This window comes from Oryza sativa, chromosome 2 (assembly GCF_034140825.1).
Source record: "Oryza sativa Japonica Group chromosome 2, ASM3414082v1".
Taxonomy (NCBI): domain Eukaryota; kingdom Viridiplantae; phylum Streptophyta; class Magnoliopsida; order Poales; family Poaceae; genus Oryza; species Oryza sativa.
Window position 1 is genome coordinate 34,868,713 of NC_089036.1, and position 16,222 is coordinate 34,884,934.

The window sequence follows — 16,222 nt, forward strand, 5'->3', positions numbered from 1 at the left end:
CCGGTACACGACGCTCGCACGGCCCATTTATCGGCCCAATTGGCTAAGGCCCAGTTTCTACGGTTACTTTCTCTACCGAACTATTATAAACTGTGTGCGCGCGCGCGTTTTAAAAAAAATTCCACATACAAGTTTTTTTTAAAAACAAATAAATATATGGGTTTTAAATTTATATTATTTAATACTTAACTAATCATGTGTTAATTAGACTTTTCGCTTTGTGTGCAAATGTTTAGCCTGTACACGATCTCAGCCTTCAGTCGTTACGAGTTAGTAAGCTTTTTCGCTCCTTTGCGACACGATGACAAGAATTTTACAGTACTTTCACAAAAATCAGTTTAATTCCCACAAAATTCCCTTTTCAAAGGAAGCCTGTAATAGTAGAAGACAAATTTACGGAGAACTAGCCATGGAGAACTCTGATCGAGCTACTGTCAGCTACAGGATGGCTGATTCTGCTCCTGAAAACGTTTATATACAGCTACGGGATACCCAGTAAAAAAGTTACTTCATGCACCAAGGCATAGTTGCTGCTCTTCATATGCTCTGAATCTGAACTAGCCGCGGCGGAGGCACAGGCGGTGGTAATGTAGACAGAAATTCCTCCGACAAGACGACGATGAAACGGTGAACGCCAATTGCAGCGGAGACCACCGAGATAGCAAACATGTTCCAGCTCACTCTGACCATCAGGATGGGGTCCTCTCTTATGTCCCTGACGAACTTGGAGAATATCACCTTCAGCCTGCGATCTCTTACTGCTGTCTGGAATGTCACCAAGGCTGGTGCTTCTTTGGACAGCCCCAGGTCTTCATCGTTCTTTCCTGCTGTCACGCGTGGGTGAGGCTCGAGCTGTCCGGCTCGTTTAAAACCAGTTGCCTTCACCATCCACTGGAAGATGACATCGGCAAGTACCCGACTTAAGAGCACCCGGTAAATCGATGCATCTTTGGAGATCAGGTCACGAGCAAGTGACTTCGCGTTCTGTGCAACAGGAAGTATGGTGAGCTCAGTTGATTTCTAGTTTAGTGTGTTTTATGCGTTCAGAAATCCAGCCAAAAGGGCCAGTCGATTCAGGTAAAGAGGGGAAACAAGGAAAAGTACATACCGCTGTCATTACAAGTCTCCTTATCACAATGCTCTCCTTCGATAGTAAAAGCCGCAAGCACAGATTTGCAGTATGTAGTGCTCTTTCTGGTGTAGCACGGTTAAGATGGAGTGAAGAAGATGCATCACTGATCTCTACAAGTTTTGCAACATCCAAACCCTTCCTCTCAGGCAAAACGCCAGTATTATACCTGAAGTTACCCCTTCACATACGAAAACATCATCAGATGCATCTCGTGAAAACTAAGCAAGTAAGCATCATAGTAGAAGAAATTCTGTTCATACAGTTTAGTGAAAAAAACATGATGTTTACACACAATTCTGCTCAGAACTAGAGAACTGACCTTGCTGATGCTAATTTTAGAAATACTGTAATCTTGTTCCACTGAAACTCTTTCCTTTTGTTGAAAATAGCCTGTGTATTAATAATTGGTGTCAGAACTCTATTATCATCGATGCCATTTCCCTTGGGTGTTTGACGTTTGATATCGTGAACTAACAAAACTCAGAATTTCAAATTTTATTGCAGGATTTCTGTACATCTCGTACAAACGAAAATGGGTGAGTTGACTGTTTCAAAGAGCACATATTGTCCAGGTTGCACAAAATATAAGAAAAGTGAATCAATTAATTAAATCAACTTAACATATATACTATACAGGTAAACAAATGAGGTAAAATAATAATACCTGATGCAAGAGTCTCCTTGTTGCAACTGAATTATCCGATAGAAGCTTCCGCACAACATATGGATATGCTGCTTGAAATGTTTTAAAAGTTCCATCTGCTGCAATGGCCAGCCCTACAGATTACACAAAAGGGGACGCTGGTAAGCCTCCAAAAAAAAACACATGCTCAAATATGTACAAGTCAGAAACAAAAAAGCAACACATACTTATAATTGAGCTAGTTCAGTACTGAATTTCATCTAAACAAACTAACCTTCCAAAGAGGCAAGTGACCTCAGGACGAGCGTGTAGTACGGCGGCATACGGAAGTGGTATTTAAATGCCACAGACCATATTTTTCCAAGCACCTAAAGGATGTTTTTAACAGTTCAGGAAGATGCCGATAAAGAGAGAGACATGCCGCAGTTTATAACTGAACTTAAAGAGGGAAAGCTACACACCCTGCTAAACTTGATATCTGGAATTCCATCTTCAAAGGTCACCTCACCCAACGCATCCTCCAAGTCCTACCAATCAACAAACATTAAAAATAATAATGGAATAACAAACTAAATAACACTACAAGCTCCCTTTCCAGATTTGTAAAACTAGGATGTGTCCCATCCATCCAAAATCCCTTATATTTTGGGACGGAGGGAGTATGAGATAAGAACCTTTGTTTTTTTCCATCTTGTAATAACCATAAATAAATAAATATTCTGCATTTTGATGAATTACCATTGTCACTCGGCGTAGATTAGTTCTTGGTGGAACAACATCCATTGCAGTCAAATCATAAACAAGAGAAGCCCAATCTCCATTTACTATGTGAACGATACTTGCAAGCATAGCATGCTGATGTTTCTTCTCCATCATACAAAGCAAACCAAAATCAAGAAACCTAACATAATTAGGAAGGTGTTACTATTGCTCAAAGGGAGAATGACAGAGGAAAACCATTACAAAAACATCAGACCCACTGTATAACATGATTCTGCTGATTATAGTAAGAAGACATTTTCTTATAGAGCGTACATAAAAAGATAAATTAACACTAACCCGACACGACCTTCAGGTGTATAACGCAAATTCCCAGGATGAGGATCAGCATGCAACAAACCAGTCTCGAGGAGCTGCACTAATGATGCTTCGACACCTTTGTTGACCTTATCATCATAGTAATTAACAAGATGTTAAAACATTTTGTCCAGAGGGGAAAAATGTTTATTGAAATGTAGTAATTGTTGTTATAATGTTTATATTTCTACCACAGCAGAGAGAAAAGAACATCAATATTGAAGTGATAGATATTTATAAAATTAAGCTGCGTGTTTCTGAAACAAACACAATATTGCAAAGAACCATGTAAACTGCAGTTTCTAACTGACAAAAAAGCCCTATTCACTGAGCACGACTTCAATTCCAAATATTTGCTACCCGGGAGCACTGATTGTTGTGGATTAATTTATTTATGGTGCTCATCTTTTTACAAATGAAGCAGATAATTTAGAAATAACTTGTGACGAACATAAATACCAGGTCAAGAAGACGGGCTGTTGCTTCGATCTTCTGCTTCTCTGACGATTCAGCAATTTCTGATGAAATTCCTTTAGATAAGGAAAGCAAATCTGTGGGATTTTCACCAGATACCCACTCCATTGTCAAAACTCTTCTCCTCGTAAGTTGCTTGAGAACCTTTGGAACCAGCATAAATGAATATCTGGAATGATATTCCTACAGAAGTACAAATTATGAGATAAAACGCCAAAACAGGAATAGGCATATGTTAGTAAAGTATAGGTAGGAGACAAGACCAAAGCACCAGGAATTTGGTAGCATTAGCAGCTTCAATATTGTAGTCCAACTCGCCAACCAAACCTTTACCCAACTCATCAGCATAGAGGGCAATGTTGCTTTTCCTCTTTGCTACCTTCCTCACAAAAGAAAGCTGAAACATATATGGTAGAAAAGACATCAAGTTGCTAGGACTATAGTGGAAAAATGCTGCAATGCTATAATTTTGTAAGCAAAATAAAGAAATAAAATGAAGTGCAAGAACATTTAATCTAAATACAGATAAACTTAAATGAGACAAGGTCCATCTGTATTGAAAGAAAGTACTGTACAATGTTTCTTGTGTCAGCACAGGTTATCATAGTCACATTAACACTCTTAATTAAACACAAAATCAGGGAAACGGTAAAGCTTGTTTAGGGACAACAAAATAGAAGGCATCAGGTATTATGCTCATGCTGAGGATCAGAAGATGAACTTTCTTTTTTGTCAAACAGTAGGCGAAGAACCTATGGTGTATATATCTTCTATGAACAAGATGTGGGCATTAGCACTTGGCAGAATTAAAAACACTCAAAAACAGATGAGCTTATATATTTAATGGAGATATAGTTGCATACGTACCCCAAGCCGTAGAATATAAATGTCCCTCAATACTGAAGGAAGAAGGTTAGGCCGTTGAACCTTTATGGCCACAAGAGCACCATCAACTGTACGTCCCTGATAAACCTAAAGTACAACAAACAAGAGTACACTGAGCATAACAGAAAAATTGAAAGAGATAGTACAGAAAAATATAATAAGGCTTAATCAGAAACTACAAAGCTCCTGTCTCTAATATTTAAAAAAGAACGGGAAAAGTTTTGCAAGATATGATTACCTGTCCAAAGGAAGCTGCAGCAACAGGCTCATCAGAAATGTAACTGAAAATGTGTGATACAGGGAGCTCAAATTCTCCCTCAATAATCTTCATTGCATCTTTTCTCGGGAAGGGAGGAACCTTTTCATGTAACTCGGCGAGTGCCTATGATTGGGGTGTGCGCCAGTTAATTTTGAGAAAGACTATGGAGATTGTTTAATGATCAACAAAACACTTCTGAAGATGATGAAGCAATTAAAGAAATGCAGAAATGTTATTGTATCCTGCAGTAATTTTACCTAACCTCAGAAATCTCCGAGCCTGTGATATCAGGCCTTGTTGAGAGGGACTGTCCAACTGCACACAGAAGACAAGCAAGTCAACATTAATCCGAACCGAGTGGCCACTACCATGGCTTAAAGCTATCGAACCTGAAAACCTGACCTTTAACAAAAGTAGGCCCAAGATCTAGAAATGTCTCTTTGAGAAGCTGGCCAACCATGTATTGTGAAGCATTGAAACCTTTGCTTCCGGTGCTATTACAGCTGTAGGTGGCATCTGTGATCAAGTTTGTTCTTTTAGAAATTTGCATCTTTACTGCAGCCGAGACAAATGCGAAGATTATCTACAGATACAGAAGCATGGCACACTGAACTATTAGATTTATCAGTTGAAGCTTAGTAAGAGCAAAGATGAACAGTAATTACAGCTTTTACCTGAATGGTGCGAAATGCGAGAATATGAGGACGCGAGGTGAAGTAACGGGACAGTATCTCCGGATCGTAATGCTGGGGTAGAGGAGTGGTGAGAATGGCTACATAGTAGTTGATGTACAACTTGAGAGCTTCGATATCAGCCATCATCAGCTCCATACAAGACAGCCCTAGCAAAAATCATAAAACAAGTTAATAATGCAATCGATGAAACTTAAATGATTAAGCAACAGCTAATTGGGCACTGCTTGGTGTAAGCAACCTGGAGGGTACGATGGGGGAGGGAAGGCCGGAGGTTGAAGTGTCTGATTCTGCTGCTCTTGTTGCTGCTGCTTCTTCTTCTGCTGCTGCTGCTGTTGCTGGAGTTTTGGTTTAGGAGTTTGCTGATGCTGAGGTTGCCGCTTGCCTTTGAGAAATTGCTGCTCGATTGCATGCTTCGAGTAGCCGATATACAGCTTCAGGGCTTCGAAATCAGCAGTCATAAGATCCAGGCATGATAATCCTACCAATTGGGAGAATCCCCATCAGCAACAGGAACAATGCGTGCGCAACGGAGCCCAATCGAGATGCTTCTCTGCCGCGCGGCGACAAACCTGGCTGGTAGGAGGGAGGTGGGAAGGATGGGGCTTGGATAGCCGCCGCCGCTTCCTCTTGCTGCTGCTGCTGCTCCGGAGGTTTGGGTTTAGGTTTTGGTTGCTTCCGCCGCCGCTGCTGCTTCTTCTTCTCGAGGAAGCGGAGCCAGAAGATGTCGCGGAGGGGGGCGCCGGCTGCCGCCTGGAGGAACTCGCCGTCGCGGCGGAGCACTCCGAGCACCTGGTCCAGCGCCCCTCCTCCTCCTCCTCGGCCACCATTCCCGCCCGGCTGCCGCCGCGGCTGGTGCGGCAATCTCTGCTTGTTCCCGCCCCACCACGACCGCTGCTGCGGCGGCGACCGCTTGTCGTTACCGCCGCCGCCCGTCATGGCGCAGACGGGCAGCACGGCGGGCCGCACGAGCGCCGCCATGGCATCGGCTCGGCTCCAGATTCCAGAAGCTTCTAGCAGCAGCAGGAGAGCGCGCGAGCACTAGCAGCGGTGGTGGTGGTACAGCGAAAGCGTGAAGGAGAAGATGCCTGGCCACACGCTCCGCACACGTCATCGGCGCATCACTCGTCTCCACAGATAGCAAAAGAACAAAGCCCATTCAGCTTCGCTTGTCGCCAAGGCCCACGGCCCATCACTACAAATGGTTGGATCGGCCCAAACTCCGTACTCAAAAGGCTAGGCCCATCATAATTCTACACATTCGGGCCATGCACAGCCCGCTACATTGTCTAAGGAAGGATGCTTATCAGTTCTCAGTTCTCAACCACAATGTAAGAATAACGGAACAAGATCATGCAAAATGCAGAGGAATTCTTACTCCATTTTGAGCAACATTTCAAACACAAATCTGAATGGACAGAAGAAAAAACATTCATGTGCACGAAATGTAGGGATATTATCACAATGGTAGAAGCATCTGTTGCATTCAGGATTACAGATACAACTAGAAAAGTGAAGAAAAAGCTGAGTTAACAACAGAAGACACGCCCTTGGCTTACATAGTCTATACACATCAAGCATACACACATGGGGTGATGCTTTGTCAGGCTCCTAGGTACGTAGGAAGGAAGCTTCCATGGACTGCAGGATACTCGCTGTGTCGAACCTGAAGTTTCGGAAGCTTTTACCTGGGCGGCTGTCAAGAGTTTGTGGGTCAGATCCTGTTCTAGTAATAACGGGGTTCTCAACAGGCGCCGCTCCAGTTGAGGAATTCTTCGCTTTCCACACAGTACCTGTCAAATGATGTGTGGTACCATAGATGTTATCACAATTATAGAGGCAAACGGTATATGTAGCACCAGAGGTTCACCAATTTTATCACAAATTACATACTAGGAGTACATTGCACCAGGTTCACCAATGGTACTACACACACTATGTACTAAAAGTTGATCATAAGTATAGCCATGAGTTCATGACTATGCCAGGATCAGACCTGCTTTAATTATGTACTAGCTGATATTTTGCTCAGTTGAGAACTACTTCTGCAGATTAACTTAGAAAACAACAAGCGAAACTTGAAGCAGAACTGCTAAAAATAATTGACAAATAATTTAACATTTTTAGGTCCTAACATAAATGGGCAAAGGGAGGATCAGAAGAAACCTCTAGCAGACGTGTCTGATTTCTGATACTGTGGGTGACGATGTGTGGCTATCCAGGCTTTTAGACCCCTGGATGAAGAAGTAAAATGTAAAGGAATTAAACAATGTAGAAACAAATTCACACTCAGGAAATGTGGATGCGGGTTAAATATTTTAGAAGCCATTAAACCAACATGCTCATGATGACTGTCTGCACCAAGAAAAAAAAACTAAAGTGGGTCAAAAAGGTACTGACTGCAAAAATGGTGCGACCATATAGAGCTTCATCCCATTCACTCCACGAGATATTGCGTCATCACCAGCAGGAAGGAGTTCATCGATGTTGTGCCATGAGATCTCCTGTCAATTTCAGAGGATCACGACTCAGTAATGCCTATTTAACTCTCTTTAACCAAAGAGAGGTTCAAAACTCAAAAGGGTCAATGGATAAACTACAACGAAAAAAACAATAAATTGTAGTTACAGTAACTACAGTCTTCAAGTAGACACAAGGTAGTAAACACAACCACACAAGACAGCTAGCATTGCAAGTGATTCATACACCAGCATAAAAAGATAAAGTACCTCAGTCAGCAAGCAAAAATATGTGGCTGAACATGTACTAACTTGTCAGTTAAGTAACAATAAAGTGATTACAGAATGCTTCAAATTGAGTCTCTTCTCAACTGAGTTGAAATTTAGCAGATCATTATGGAAAAAAAAATCTGTAGAACAGCTTGTTAATCGGAAAGGAGCTATTCCTTACTATAAGCTAAGCACACACGAAGGATTATGGCCATTAATCAAACAATCAAAGTCATATTGTATCATTTTGCAATCATGTCACGCAATTCCCCTTTTCGTTTTCAGATAGCGAGTCCAAAATATTCTGAATGTAGTTGAGCAAAAAGAAATATGATAAAAACACTGAACATTTGCGTACACTGATCTCCTTCTTAGTTTGAGGCGCAAAAACAGTATCCCCCTTAACACCAGTTATAATATAAAGGCGGACTCTTTGCTGCCACATTGAAACTTCAATATAATCTTCCAATTTTAAAAGCTTCGAAACATCACACCCAGTTTCCTCTAGAACCTGCATTGTTATGTAAATAAATGTCACTTACATAGACTAGTAATGCAATAAGCAAAGGGAAGTGCAAAACATGGAAACTAGTTCACGAAAGCTAAGACGTGATCACTGCATGTCTTTAAAAAAAATTATGCACAGGACCAGCTGACAATATTTAGCTAACCAATGCTAAGCTTTTTTTGTTCCTTTTTAAACATGAGATAGGCAATGCAATTCATTTTTAGAGAAGAAACAACAAATGGTGTATGCAATGGATTAAAATGCAAACACTAAATGAAAACAGTAAGTGTTGGAGCATGGTAGAATATCTAGAACTTTGATATTTGAATTGTAGAAAAAAGCATCTTGATGATCTAGAGAAATGTAAAACTATTGTTCAGTGACTTATACAAATTTCTATCCTTTATAAGTCTAATTTAATTGATAAAACTGCAAAGAACAACATCGATTCAGCCCAGAAGTTTACTTCTCTAACAGCACATGTATGATCTTCTTCATCTTTACTCCTCTTTCCACGAGGAAAACTCCAGCTGGCGCTAGACTTCCATCCCTTCACAAGCAAGCACTGCACAGAAGGAGAAAAAGTGAATGAAACTTGGGGTGTGAGTATGTGATGACAAAGTGAAAAAGAATGCGCGAATTGAGGTCTACAAGGGTTAAAGATCCAAAGATGTAATTTTTATTTGTGCCTAGTGCATTGCAGTATAGAGCTTGAAACTATACGCATTGAAGCGACTATACAATAAACCATCTACAAGGTATTTGCAGCAACAGACAAAATACCAGAATTACTTTAGCATTGTTTCCAAGCTGCCACACCCACACATTGTGCAACATAAGCAGCTACTCAGCTAAACTTAATCTAGGTAGAAAGTAATATGGTACAAGGTGATCGGGGTAGGGGTGTAGTTACCTTCTCGTAGGTGTCATCGAGGATGATGGCGCCGCAGACAGGGACACGGAACTTATAGTGAGTGAAATCCTTGTAAATGTCATCAAGGTGCGCGCGGTATGGCCTGAGCGCAGCACAGCTATTGAACACTGCACACATACACCACCACAACAACAATAACGGTGTCAGCGATCAAACCAACGGCGGAAGCGCCACCGATGAATCCAAGGTGGAGTTCGGCCGGAGCTTACTGAGCGTAGTGAAGTCCTTGAAGGAGAGCGACTTGAGGGAGGGGTTGTGCTCGACGGAGTTGTCCTCGTAGAACCAGTGCGCCTGCTCCAGCAAGAACAGGATCCGCTCGAACGACTCCAAATCCTCCTTGGGCACGTTGAGCACGAAGCGGCTGCGATTTTTCCGTTTCCACCGGCGATTCGATTCAGTTTTTTTCCGGGGGGTTTGATCTGAGCAAAAGCCGAGAAGAAACTCGCGAGATGGATGGGATCGAGGGTTTGGGATGGGGGCTACCTGCAGAGATCGTCGAGAAGCTCCTGCGGCGGCAGCTGCCCCCTCGACGACGACCGGTTGAGCCCCCCGCCGCCCGCCATCGCCATCCACCGCCGCCGCCGCGCCGCCCCCGCTCCCACCCCTCCTCTCTCCCTCTCTCGCTCGCCTCCGGAATCCACTGCCTTGTTAGTTGCTGCACAGTTCACAAGGCGCACTTTAATTTTACGTAAACTCTTTTCGAAGACGGAAAGGTGGGCCGTGGGCTACACCCTAATAAGGCGTAATTTTATTTTACGTAAACGAGTTTGGAAGGCGGAAAGTGTGGGGGCAAACAGTAGTAGATTAAAAATCGGAGGAGAGAGACAGCGAAGGAGCGGAGGAGCCGAGGCGGGGGGAGGGAGGCCATGATGCCGCCGGCGATAAGCTTGGCTCGCTCTCCGACGTCGTCCGCCTCCGCTTCTCCTCTCTACCCCGTCCGCCGATCCGCCGCAGTCGCCGTCCGGCACCACCGCTGCCCGTCCTTCGCCACCAAACCCGCTGCAGGTCTTATCTACCGCTCCAATTTTCTTGGCATTGATAAGTAATTGAGGTTATAATCGTAATCCTCTTTACAATTGGGTAGTATTGGATTATCCGGGGAAGATTAATTTGACAGCACGCAATCGGTTTGGTTCTCCCCAAAGGATGGGAGTGTCGTTTAGCAAATCGACTGAATTAGTATTTGGTGAATACCTTGCTCCAACTGGGGCATTTGGCTTAGAGTGTTGTCATTAGAAAGGGTACCATGCTACCTCAAAATGAATATATCGCGATAATTTGAACTTACTACACTAAACATTCAGTGTTTTATATGTTGGTCTTGTATGAGCTAACTGTAAATTTATCTGGGTTTATTTCACATGGTTGGCATGTGCCCATGAGAATGTCTACTTTGTTTTCAGGAGTTTGCTGTGCCAGCCCGGCGGTTGAATTGTTGCCATCTTTGAGCCCAGACATCCTGGTTCGAGATGCGCGGCTAGAGGATTGCTGGGAAGTAGCTGATACTCATTGCAGCTCGTTCTTTCCAGATTACACTTTTCCACTGGACCTTGTTCTACGTATTGATCGTTACATTGCCCTCCTATCCGGTTTTTCGGTTCCACCTGGCTGCATGAGAACTTGCCTTGTCGCCGTTAACAGTAATTCGCTTAGTAGAAGTATCAGCATTGAATGTGGAGATTTAAGAGATGCTGACTTCCAAGAAAAACACGGTCTCAGTAAGGCCTCCATAGCTGGCATTCTTACAGTAGACACGGTGGCAGACTATCTTCCCAGAAGAGGGCCTCTCAAGCAGAGAAGGTATACCTTTATTTTCTTCAAACACCTTATAAGATTGCTAACACATATACACATATGCAACTGCAAGATATAAATGGTTTGCTTATTCTTTGCACCTTAAATGCATTCACTCACTTTTCCAAAGCCTGTTTACCATATCCATTCTACTTATGGTGTTGTTTCCTTTTTGTCCTGACATTGATGTTCCTTTTTTTTTTGGTATCCCTCAGCCAAGTAATTATTCGTCCCATTACATTTGAAGCTTACTTTATTGGCTTGGGAATTTCTAACAGTTCATACCAAGCTACAAAAAATTGATAATTTGTTGTAATGCCTTTCCATCTCTGAAGGATATGTGCTAGTCAATAACAGATTAACACAGGTCATATTAAAAAAACATGCTAGTTAATAACTTAAATTTATTGTGCAATTGGAGCCTTGAAGACTACACTTGACTATGCAATGCCATAAAAACAATAACATATTATTTTATACTAATTGCATAAATGGGGGAACACCTGAGTTCCCATTTTTCAATTCATATACATTTTGCTAAATATGAGGTGCATGCAAAACTCAAATGCCAAATATGTTTTGTCTTAAACTACTTGTGTCTAGAACAGTGATAAATTATGATATGATTCCTTCCCATAAAATGGGGAGAGAGTATTTAAGTATACAAAGTAATGGTTCCCTTCTCTCATAACAGACAAGTGTTTCTTGCATGATAATAATTACTAAAGGAAAGCGTTTCTCTTTACCATTGGAGTCGGGAATAGAATTTCTGAACTATGCCACTGTTGATAGAAAACATGTGGCCTGGGAGGTCTGCTTAACTCCAGTGCAGGTCCAAAGCTCGCCTTCGGATGTGTTAGCGTGCCAGTTGATTTGATCCTGTAATCAACAAGAAATAGAAGCAAAGAAGCCGTGGTTAAATCTATAAATGATAGCCAATCGGCTAGATGCCGATGACATATCATTTATCTTTGAGCCGATGTCATCTGTGTATCGATCGGCGGTCATGAATAAGTAAAAAAGAACTAAATCTACTCGATCGGCTGTAGATATTAATGATATATACTCCTTATATCGATGTATACTTAAATCAAGTGATTGGGATAGATCGGTCATCATGCCGAGACAGTATAAATCACTTAGATCGAAATATATATCAATAACAGGACTATATATGTTTATAGCATAGCCGATCAGATAAATCTAGCATGTATCGGCTAATACTCCGATACTACTCCATACCAGGATATTAAAGCAAGAATAATGTATCAAACAAAGGCCTAACATATTTAGATACAGCAATATCTTGATATAAAGGGCAGATTTAACATATCAATGAGGCATATAGAATAAATATAGTTAAATCAGATACGATCAGCTGAAACTCCGATGCTATTCTAATCGGCAACTAGAAGGCAGGCTAGAGATCGATATTCTAAGCACGACTTAATAGATCAAACTCAACTGATGCAGCATTAAGTATGAAAAGAATAACGATATCTAGACAATCAAGCCGCTAGAAGTTTCATAGAATGGTAGATATCTCATATAATCTAGATCAACATCAATATTTAACCTAATCGGCTACCCTCTATTAACAGAAGTTAACCGATGGCAGGTTAGATGATGATATTGCTAGAGATTATGTAAGACATATGATAACTCGACGAATTACATAAACGGGATTAGAGTATCATAAAGATGGAAGCACTAATCCTAAGAACGCAATCCGTCATAACGAATTTTACCTCTTGTTGAAGATCGAAATCGATGCAGCTCAACCCGAAAGCAAGAACTCGTCGAAACAAAACTAAAGCAAAAAGGGTAGCGATACGCCGAGATTGTATTGAACGTGTGTTGTTAAATTACATAGGGCTCGGGGTCTATTTATGCCCGAGAATTACAAGATATGCCCATACCGGACATGACTATTATCTCTAACAAACTCTTAAGATACCATAAGTCTTTGCGGCAGACTTTTGCCTATATTTATCTATAAGGAATTTACATAAGATATCCTAATTAATAGATACAATTGCCTTCCCAGGACTCTATCCGTGCGTGGCAATCATCTTGAACTACATTAACTTGAACCCGATGTCGTGTACAAGTCATATTGTCGGAATCGGCTGTACCGGCTTACTTAGCCCGACTCAGACCTAGCCGATCCTAACCGTAGCCGATCTGGACTCCGGCCGATTCCTGCTCTGTTTCCGAACTCGATCTCCGCTTCCGACTTCGCTTTGATCCAATCTTCTTTCCTGACACCGATGTTACCAAATTTGGTTGTTAACAGCCACCTAAGCCTTGTTGCACTTATATTTCGTTGGAATTTCTGAAATACAGAAAGAACTATTAAATTAAAAAGAGTGAAACTCCACTAGCAGCATGCATAGTAAATCTGCATAGGACCCGGCAACTCAATCGTCATATAAAACCTTTTTGTTGCAACAAATTTCCTATCCGTGGCATCTTAATTTTCTCCCAAGCTTTGCACATAGCAGTATCATCTTTTTGGTTTTCACCATCCTCAGTCTTTTGATCACTGGTGCCAAGATGTAATATAAGTCTTAAGCACAATTGGTTTGAATCAATCAAAACTAAGAAAACTACAATCTTGGGCATAATACATAAAATGTTGTGCTCCATTTTTTCTCCAGGAATGCATAGTTAACTTAATGCTAGGTTTTAATTTATCATGATCTGTACCTCATCGCATTGAATTTTACCATCACATGTTTTTTCTCTATACTGTTTATCCTTTTTGTAACTACCATAGTCCATGTCATTCTCACCTTGTAAGTTTCTAAAGAAAAAAGCTATATATTGTCCTGATGCTTCGACATGAGTTGCTTCAGCTCCCGTTTATGGTTATAACTTGTATGTGCCCCCATACACTTTTCTGTTTGCTGTCCTTCCTTTTTGTTCTTTGACTAAGATCCAAAGGGAGATACAGTTATCTACAGCTAGACAAACACAACTTCATGCGCACTCTCTTTTCCTGTATTGACTGTCCACCTAGGGCACCATTTGTTGCCTTGGAATTTATTTGGAGATGTCTCTTTCCTTTCCTTGGGTGACTCTCACCTAGCTTTACTTGTACAAGATGAAAGAACTGTGTGAAACAAGAGGGCTCAGCCTACCTACAGAATTTTGAAGAAAATGCAATAAATATCATGAATTTCTTGTTCATTGTTGACTATTTCAAGAAAATATTTGTAAACAGTGAGCAAATTTGAATTTCAACTTGATTGGAAACATAGAGGAAAAACATGTGTTTTATTATATTTTTTGGAGAAATACATTTAAATGCAGTGCAACTTGCCTGGGTTAAAATGAACATCCAGTTCAATCAACGAAGTCTATCATAGTTAGGGATTAAACCGTCTTGTTGAATTAGGATAGAACGCGCATTGTATTTGTGCCACAGCCTTCTTTTTTTTTTCGCCGGGTTGGCCGAAGGAATGGCTGACCAAATTTCATTAAGATTGGAAGAAAACAAATTACAAACATACAAGGGTACATCGACAAGAAGTTGTCGAACGTGTTGTGAGGCAAAACCTTACCCCACGAGAAAGGGAAAATAAAAAGCCCTAAGGCTGAAAAACAGTTCTACTTCTCACAATGTGAAAAGAGACCTGCAGACTTCCAGATGATTATTTCCTCTTTGATATCCTCAACCAACTGAGCAGGGTTTTTGTCTCTTTGTTCGAATACTCTTGCGTTTCTTTCCTTCCAAATTAGCCAACAGATCATCATGAAAACACTGCCAAAAAGGCTGCCCTGTGTGGCCTTTAATCTCACCAGATGTGAAATGTCATATACAAGATAACATAAAAGGATATTCTCTGAGTTCGTTTCTTGTGGCAGTTTTCTAATATTTATTGCACTGCATTATAGAGCATGGCACCTCTTATGACATCCATCTCAACACTGCCACAACCTCTTCTAACACCTTATGCGGTCTAAATGAAGCTGCAGCACTGTGGCATGTATGGAATAAGTTGTTTTTGGTTGGATACAAAGTCAACAAAAACATTGGTTGTGCTATTCTTTTGCACTGATGAAATGCTCAGATATGTGAAGCCTTGTTTTCATTTGCCTCACTCTGTATAAACTGTAGAAGATTGTCCATTATTATATTTTTGGAGGGTTAATATAACACACGAGCTAGTACTTTGCCGCCTGACATCATCCAGATTTGTTTGAAACATGCAGAACAGGTATTGCATATATAGCAAATGTTGCAGTCCGAAAGGAAGAACGTCGTAAAGGAATCGCTAAAATGCTTGTTGCAGAAGCAGAGGAGCGAGCAAAGAGTTGGGGTTGCCGATCCATGGCATTACATTGTGATGTAAACAACATTGCTGCGCTGCGTCTGTACAAAAATCTAGGATACAAATGCATCCATGTACCAGAAGATGCTAAGTGGCCAGAACCTAAGATAGCAAAAGGAGTGCGATACAACTTTATGATGAAGCTAGTACCCAAGATGTAGTGTATATGATCAGAACAGAGAAACTGAGACACAGCTTCACACTTGAAGCTATTACCCAAGATTTGAAGTGTATACGATCAGAGTAGAGCAATTGAAACATGTAGATACTACAGTGATGTGCGAGCTCATTCACTTCACATGTATAGTAGCTGTATAGTGGAGACTGGACAGTACATTGTATGGCATATAATTGCTATGTATTGTTTTGAAGTAGTAACCATGACATCATTCCTTCACTCAGAGCTCCTGAGAAGTAGCCTGAAGAAGGAAACAAACCATACAGCTTCCAACATTATTTATTGTTGTTCTCAATATATGATGATATCCCCCTTTTCCCCCTTGGTGGAGCATATTCAGTTATGTTCTGTAACAATCTTATGACTAGTGTACCTGAAGATATCAGATATTCAGAAGGAAGTGCTGTGGTTTCATTGTGCCGGTTCATATTTCCACTGGTCTGTATCATGGATCTGCACTGTAAAGTGGTAAATGTATTTACTGTCATTTTCCTGATGAACTCTTCTAGCTTAATTTGGAGGTTGAAATTTCAGCATGCATTTATGCTCTTATGTTTCCTTATCAACACCTTCATTAATT

The 16,222-nt window shown here is 41.2% G+C and overlaps 3 protein-coding genes across 4 annotated transcripts; 1 reads left to right on the forward strand and 2 right to left on the reverse strand.

The window, feature by feature from the left end:
* Positions 1 to 302: 302 nt before the first annotated feature.
* Positions 303 to 6,269, reverse strand: LOC4331068 (uncharacterized). Of its 2 annotated transcripts, none has more exons than XM_015770165.2 (17): positions 5,735 to 6,269; positions 5,404 to 5,643; positions 5,145 to 5,311; positions 4,873 to 5,053; positions 4,733 to 4,785; positions 4,450 to 4,593; positions 4,194 to 4,298; positions 3,598 to 3,723; positions 3,312 to 3,509; positions 2,835 to 2,941; positions 2,514 to 2,676; positions 2,237 to 2,302; positions 2,050 to 2,143; positions 1,797 to 1,909; positions 1,452 to 1,522; positions 1,109 to 1,298; positions 303 to 984 (listed from the first exon to the last, which is right to left on the reverse strand). In XM_015770165.2, the coding sequence occupies exons 1-17, from the start codon at positions 6,141 to 6,143 to the stop codon at positions 538 to 540; spliced, it is 2,874 nt and encodes a 957-aa protein (XP_015625651.1). In that variant the 5' UTR covers positions 6,144 to 6,269; the 3' UTR covers positions 303 to 537. The 2 variants fall into 2 exon arrangements, with proteins under 2 accessions (XP_015625651.1, XP_015625650.1); XM_015770164.2 differs by having other exon boundaries at positions 1,109 to 1,310.
* Positions 6,270 to 6,599: 330 nt separating this feature from the next.
* On the reverse strand, positions 6,600 to 9,983 carry LOC4331069 (mRNA-decapping enzyme subunit 2). Its single transcript, XM_015770166.2, has 8 exons — positions 9,817 to 9,983; positions 9,543 to 9,694; positions 9,313 to 9,440; positions 8,866 to 8,964; positions 8,250 to 8,402; positions 7,563 to 7,666; positions 7,329 to 7,396; positions 6,600 to 6,955 (listed from the first exon to the last, which is right to left on the reverse strand). Exons 1-8 carry the CDS (start codon positions 9,900 to 9,902, stop codon positions 6,774 to 6,776), a joined length of 972 nt encoding a protein of 323 aa, XP_015625652.1. The 5' UTR covers positions 9,903 to 9,983; the 3' UTR covers positions 6,600 to 6,773.
* A 187-nt stretch (positions 9,984 to 10,170) lies between these two features.
* LOC4331070 (GCN5-related N-acetyltransferase 4, chloroplastic) lies at positions 10,171 to 15,963 on the forward strand. The gene is made up of 3 exons (XM_015770167.3): positions 10,171 to 10,338; positions 10,737 to 11,133; positions 15,346 to 15,963. The coding sequence occupies exons 1-3, from the start codon at positions 10,200 to 10,202 to the stop codon at positions 15,623 to 15,625; spliced, it is 816 nt and encodes a 271-aa protein (XP_015625653.1). The 5' UTR covers positions 10,171 to 10,199; the 3' UTR covers positions 15,626 to 15,963.
* The last annotated feature ends 259 nt before the right edge of the window (positions 15,964 to 16,222 follow it).

Coding starts and splice junctions, on each gene's coding strand:
- LOC4331070 (XM_015770167.3), top strand. CDS start 10,200: ATGATGCCGCCGGCGATAAGCTTGGCTCGCTCTCCGACGTCGTCCGCC. Junction 10,339..10,736: donor CGCCACCAAACCCGCTGCAG/GTCTTATCTACC, acceptor CTTTGTTTTCAG/GAGTTTGCTGTGCCAGCCCG. Junction 11,134..15,345: donor GGGCCTCTCAAGCAGAGAAG/GTATACCTTTAT, acceptor TGAAACATGCAG/AACAGGTATTGCATATATAG.
- LOC4331069 (XM_015770166.2), bottom strand. CDS start 9,902: ATGGCGATGGCGGGCGGCGGGGGGCTCAACCGGTCGTCGTCGAGGGGG. Junction 9,441..9,542: donor CAAGGACTTCACTACGCTCA/GTAAGCTCCGGC, acceptor GTATGTGTGCAG/TGTTCAATAGCTGTGCTGCG. Junction 7,397..7,562: donor ATGGTCGCACCATTTTTGCA/GTCAGTACCTTT, acceptor TTCTTCATCCAG/GGGTCTAAAAGCCTGGATAG.
- LOC4331068 (XM_015770164.2), bottom strand. CDS start 6,143: ATGGCGGCGCTCGTGCGGCCCGCCGTGCTGCCCGTCTGCGCCATGACG. Junction 2,677..2,834: donor ACACCTGAAGGTCGTGTCGG/GTTAGTGTTAAT, acceptor TAATTATGTTAG/GTTTCTTGATTTTGGTTTGC. Junction 985..1,108: donor GGAGACTTGTAATGACAGCG/GTATGTACTTTT, acceptor CCTGTTGCACAG/AACGCGAAGTCACTTGCTCG.